General features: G+C 38.1%; 1 protein-coding gene across 1 annotated transcript in view; it reads left to right on the top strand.

Moving 5' to 3' along the window:
• The window catches only part of PDE10A (phosphodiesterase 10A), a 321,369-nt gene that overhangs the window by 213,192 nt on the left and 101,430 nt on the right, over positions 1-6,747 (top strand). The window contains exons 6-7 of the mRNA XM_006871187.1: positions 883-1,023; positions 2,792-2,947. Coding sequence (XP_006871249.1) covers positions 883-1,023; positions 2,792-2,947 — 297 coding nt within the window. The remainder of the gene's footprint in view (positions 1-882; positions 1,024-2,791; positions 2,948-6,747) is intronic.

Below are 6,747 nucleotides of genomic sequence, written 5' to 3'. Positions count from 1 at the left end.
TCTATCTATCTATCTATCTATCTCTATCTATCTTTCTATCTATCTACCTATCTATGAAGGATAGTGATTCCGCAGGATACACACTGGACTGAGAGTTACAAGCTCAGTGCTTCTAGCCTAGCAACCACACTATGAGAGAAAAATGAAGCTGTAACAAAACAAACTTCTCATCTTATATGCAGATAGTTTTTCAGTCTGAGGTGAGTATCTTATATTTAAATAATTTTTAGCTTAATCCATTTTAAAGGAATCACTTAAAATATGTTTCACATACCTTGTACTTAATAGACGATATAGCTGAAGCACAACCCTAACTATTGTAGCTGAATGTGAAACTAGAAATAGCTTGCTCTTCGCTGTGATTTGTTAGAACAATGACTTACTTAAACAGCCAGGAACCCAAGAAGAGCTGATGTTCTGCTTCTCTTCCCCATCGTTGTTTTGGTTGTAGGAAGAAAGGATGTCCTTACTTCACAAAGTGTAAATGCCACTGTATGTAATAAATCCATAACTGTCTCCAACTCATTGCCTCATCCTCAGCACAAGCTCAGTCATAGCAAGTGGGAGCTGGAACTTAATGAGACTGTCTTATTTTTTTTCTCATTTTAATCTGTTTTCTATGTTTCAAAATAGGATCCTACTTAAAGGGTTTTTCTGTACCTAGACATTTACTTAAAACCTCTATTTGACCTGTGTTGTGTGTGAACTGGGAATAATTGCAGCTTAAATACTTGGCATTGTGTCATAAGGCATCCTTTGCCATTTTATGTTTCTTCTTTTACATGGTTCCTAGATTTCCCATGATGATTAAATATACCCTTTAGGTGTATTTTCATACAAATGGCAGGCAACGTCTATAAAGCACTGTCTCTTTCTTCCCAGAGCCTTTGTGTGTTCACACCACCCGGAATGAAGGAAGGGAAACCGAGGCTCATTCCTGCAGGGCCCATCACCCAGGGCACCACAATATCTGCTTACGTGGCAAAGTCCAGGAAAACCATGCTGGTAGAGGACATCCTTGGGGTCAGCGTCTCTTAAACTCTCATACTGAAGTAGTTAGTGAGGAAGGATGCCATCTCATTCTGACATTATAATTTAAGATGTTTCATCAAATCATTGTATAAAAGCAGTGTGTAGATCAACGACTGAATGCATATGTAAACTAAATTTTATACCCAACCCAACATGTTTTGTGTGCCCACTAAGAACTGGAATTGAGCAGTTCTTATTTTAGTGTATGCCAGGATGCTTAGACATAACAAATGAAGATGTAGAGCTAAATGATTACTTGGTGTTACATGTATGAACGGGTTAGCTGTTGCTGTGTGCCAACTTCCCTGACCTCCCCAGTGTAATACAGCTACCATTTAGAGTCCACTCGAGTCCATGGACTGCTTGGGCCTGTCAGCTGGACTTCCCAAAGTATCTTTGGCCACCTGATTATAAGTTAGGAACTGTCTGAGATCTGATGCTAAAGTTTTGGGGATCGGTTCTCCATGTCCTTCATCCTGGTGGCAGGGTTCCAGGACAGTAAATAGAGACATGCGTGCACACTGCGTAATCAGAGTAAACCACAGGCAGAGCTCAGAGTCAGTGTGGGAAGGGAGATGGAGCTGTGACCAAGTGAGGCCCTAGGACAGTCTTCTGGGAGTTTTGTGGCATTTGACTGCTAACCGAAACGTTGATGGTTCAAATTCCATGTTGCTCTTTGAGAAAAAGAAGTGGCAGTCTGCTTCTGTAAAGATGACAAGCTTGGAAACCCAATTGGACACTTCTGCTCTGTCATGTAGGGTCATCACTGAGTCAGAATCCACTCAGTGGCCATGTGTCTTCCCTGGCATATAGGGATATTTTTATGAGATTTCACTAAATGAGGCATAGATCTTCAAAATGACAAGTAGCAAGCAAATGCTTAGGTATCGACTTACTCTCTGAAAAACCACTAAATCAAAGTCATGAAATCTGGGTTTCAGTTTGGGTTTTGACACTAGTTATCTGCTTTACCTTGAAAGAATCGAGTAACTAGTAATAAAGAAAAAAGTTTTATAGCAGGTGTCATATGAAAATGTGATATCACGTATGCAAGTTTTTTAAACATCTGTAATGGTAGTGCAGATTTGTCTTGTCCTTGATTCATGAGAAGTTTTCATTCATTTCTAACAGCAGTCTACAAACAGCAGAATTTAAATAGGATTGTTGTTTTTGATCTTACTTTATTCTATTTTTCCTATACTCATTCTTGGTGTGATTTTGCTAAACTAGGAAATTAATCAATGAAATATTAAATAATCAATTTTCTTTCTTATGCTATATGATAATTATTGGATGGTTTGAATACTTCCTGTGTGTCTTTGAGTTTCAATTAGGATGAGTATTATTCACGTATGTTTTTATGTTATTCTAACTTTAACAAGAGAAGAGAATAAATTTTAAGTATAATTTCCATCCGGCATTCACATTTGAATACATCTCATCTGTGACATTTTTCCTCTGAAATCTTAGCATATAGATGATAAAGAATAATGTTAACTATTAAAATTACTTTTTTAAAATTGTTCCTTGAAATTGACATAGTCATTAATCCATTCAATAAAGAAATGAAGAAATATCAAAGCAGTATTTGATAAGATACAATAGAGTTCACATGTTTTGCTAAAACACAAATTATGATGTCCAGCACCATTTGTTATTGATTACGGATATTGGGCAATTTCTGATATAAATCACAACGACAACGTCATGACCTCAATTCTCTACTTTAGTGTGTATCTTTCCCCCTATTGTCTTTCAGGATGAACGATTTCCAAGAGGTACGGGACTGGAGTCAGGGACTCGCATCCAGTCTGTTCTGTGCTTGCCCATCGTCACTGCCATTGGAGATTTGATTGGTATTCTTGAACTGTATAGACATTGGGGCAAGGAGTCCTTCTGTCTCAGTCATCAAGAGGTGAGTTCTGCAGAATGCCTTGCTAGGAGTTTTACTTGTACCTAGCTCATTTGAAGGTGCCTGCGGATATTCTTTAATGAATGACTATTTAAAATGACAGTTTGCTTAAGGATGCCTTGATGCTAATATTCATGATTTTACAACTTTCATTTTGCAGTTATGTAGAGAAAATATTGATTGGACTATCAATCAAATCATTTTTTAAACATGTATTGTGGTTTAGGTTCCATCCAGCCTTCTTTTCCTGCCACCTTCATGTCTTTTGAACTTTGATTTTTTAACAAGTGTGACCTATTTTGGTCTTAAAGGATTGATTATTCTGAGAATTAAATTTCTCATGAATGTTATTGTTCATTTTACAGTCGTGTTTCTTGCTTGGCTGAAAGGTGATCCCTTGGTGTGAGTTCAGCTCCAAGTTTGAAGAGTGTTTGGAAGTCAGTCTTGGGGGTCCCAATCTCTTATTAGACCAGTAACTCTGGTCTTTTTTGAATGACTTTAAGGTTTTTTCCTACATTTTCCTCATTCTCTGTCCAGGATCTTCTATTGTGATCCTGATCAAAGTGTTCAGTAGTGGTAGCTTCTGTACTAGTTCTTCTGGTCTCAGACTAGTGGAGGCTGTGGTTCATATAGTCTGTTAGTCCTTTGGACTAATTATTTCCTTGAGTCTTTAATTTTCTTTATTCTTCCCTTTTCTGGGTGAAAAAAAGTCTAATAGTTGTGTCTTCGATGGCCATTGTTAAGAACTCTAGTCAGTACTAACCAAAGTAGATGTAGAACATTGTGGCTGTAGTCTTTTTATAACCAGGCAACCTAGATGTCCCCTGAGATGGTTATTCTTTTACATTGTGTAGTGTTCTGTAGTTTTTATTGTGTGTGTGTACCATTATTTGTTTATCTTTTCTCTTTTAAAGGACACTTATGTTGTTTCCATCTCTTTGTTATTGTGAGTGACATTGCAATGAATTTGGGTGTACATATATCCTGGTGTGGTTCTGTGGGTTAATGTGCTGGGCTGCAAAGTCGGTTGAATCGTAAGGTCTGTGCTTCAAGCTCACCAACTGCTCCTAGGAAACCCTATACAGGGTCACTCTGGGTTGGAACTGACTTGATGGCACTTCACAACAACGTATCTATTTGTGTCATGGCTCTTATTTTTCTAGGATAAATACCTATTAGTGAAATTGGTGGACCATATGGTATCTCAATTTCTAACTCTTTAAGCACCATGCTGTTTTCCACATTAGTTGTACCATTTTGCAGTCTCTCCACCAGTGCATGAGGGTTCCAACCTCTCCACACTCTAGTCTGCATTTGTTGCTTTTTGTATTTTTTAGCATTACTGTTTTTGGCAGGTTGAGATGCTATCTCATTGTCGTCTTGATTTGCATCTCTGTGTTGGCTAATGATCTTGAACATTATTTTCTGTTAAATTCTAGACATCTTCTTTGGTAAAGCATCTGTTTATGTCCTTCCTGTGCCTTTTTTTAATATATAAATTTGATTATCTGGGTTTATTTGTTATTGTTGTTGTTGTTGTTATTGAGGTGTTGAAGTTTTTTAATATGTTTTGGAACTGCATCCCTTGTCTAATATATCACTGCAAAATTTCCCCCCAGTTTATAGGTTCTATTTATACTCTTTTGAAGAAGTTTTTTGATGATGATAAGTGTTTTTTAGTAGAGCCTATTTATTTAGTTTATCTTCAGCAGTTTGTTCATTTCTAGTTATGTTGCTATTCTATTTATGCCATGTATTAGGACGTCTTCACCACTCATCTGTCAGTCTGTCATATTGTGGTGGTTTGTGAGTTGCTGTGATTCTGGAAGCTATGCCATGGGTAATTTAAATACCAGCAGGGTCACCCATGGTGGACAGGTATCAGATGAGCTTCCAGACGAAGACAGACAGACTAGGAAGATTGAGTGACGAATATTTAACACAAAAGCTTTATGAATAACAGAGAAACACTGTCAGTTATAGTGCCAGCAAATGAGCCCATCAATTTGGAAGGCACTCAAAATGCGGCTGGGGAAGAGCTGCCTCCTCAAAGTAGAGTTGACCATGATGACACGAATGGAGTAAAGCCAATGAGAGAAAAGTCTGTGGGACCTTTATTTGCTGATGGGCCACAACTCAAAATGAAGAGAAACAGCTGTAAACATCCATTAATAATCAGAACATGGAATGTATGAAATATGAATCTCGGAAAATTGGAAATTGCCAAAAATTAAATGGAACGCATAAACAACGATATCTTAGGCATTGTTGTTGTGGTGGTGAAGTGCTGTCGTGTCGGTTCCAACCCATAGCGACCCTGTATAGGGTTTCCAAGGAGCAGCTGTTAAGCACAAACCGCCGACCTTGCAGTTCAGATGGCTTTTCAGTCTGGCGCATTAACTCGCAGCTCCACACCAGGATTCCGTGAGCTGAAATGTATTGGTCATTTTGAATCTGACAACCATACGGTGTGCTTAGCCAGAAATGACAAATTGAAAAGAAATGGTGTTGTATTCATGGTCAAAAAGAATATATCCAGATCAATCATGAGGTACAATGCTGTCTGGGATAGGATAAATATCCATGAGCCTACAGGGAAAACCACTTAATACCATTATTATTCACATTTATGCACCAACCACTGAAGCCAGTGAGGATGAAATAGAAGAATTCTACCAACTTCTTCTATCTGAAATTTATCAAACATGCCATCAAGATGTCTTGATCATTACTGGTAATTGGAATGCAAAGGCAGGAAACAAAGAGAAAGGATCCGTAGTTGGAAAATACGGCTTTGATGATAGAAATGATGCTAGAGATCACATGATAGAATTCTGAAAAAAATCAATGATTTGTTCATTTCAAATATCTTATTTAGACAGAAATCAATTACTCAGAAATCAAATTGACTGTATATGTGGAAAGAGATGATGGAAAAGTGCCATATCATCAGACAAAACAAGGTCAGGGATGAATTGTGGAACAGACCATCAATTGCTCATATGCAAAATCAAACTGAAGCTGAAGAAAACAAGTCCATGAGAGTAACAATATGACCTTGAATATATCCCACCTGAATTTAGAGGTCATCTGAAGAACAGATTTGATACATTAAAAACTAAAGACCAAAGACCAGAAGAGTTGTGTGATGACATCAAGCACATCATACAGGAAGAAAACAAAAAATCATTAAGAAACAAGAGAGAAGAAGGTCAAAATGGATGTCCGAAGGGACACTGAAACTTGTTCTCCAGCGTAGAGATGCTAAAGCAAATGGAAGAAATGAGAAGGTCCAAGAGCTGAACAGAAAACTTCAAAGGTCAGCTTGAGAAGATAAAGCCAAATATTACAATGAAATGTGCAAAGAATTGGAGTCAGAAAACCAAAAAGGAAGAACATGCTCAGTGTTTCTCAAGCTTGAGGGAACTGAAGAAAAAGTTCAAGCCTCAACTTTCATTATTGCAAGATTCTCTGGGCAAATTATTGAATGATGCAGAAAGCATCAAGAGAAGATAGAAGGAGGAGGCTGGGCTTGATGGTGGCTAGTGTGGAGGTGCAGTGAAGTTCACAGTCAGCGATACCACAGAATACCAGGCAAAGCAGATCCAGGGCAGAGCTCCAAAACTAGGAACCACAGAGATAGGGATATTTAAAAGGTTTGAAGGCTTATAGCTAGTGGAATTGGTAGCAAAAGTAAGAAATTGAGTACTTTTGAATCTGCTGGGTTCGACGGCCCGGAGCCGACAACTTTGGTGAAACCACATGGCAAGACCAAGCGGGGTAGCAGACACACCATGGAAAAA

Source organism: Chrysochloris asiatica, unplaced genomic scaffold (assembly GCF_000296735.1).
Source record: "Chrysochloris asiatica unplaced genomic scaffold, ChrAsi1.0 scaffold00162, whole genome shotgun sequence".
NCBI lineage: Eukaryota > Metazoa > Chordata > Mammalia > Afrosoricida > Chrysochloridae > Chrysochloris > Chrysochloris asiatica.
This window is presented reverse-complemented; position numbering and strand designations above follow the sequence as displayed.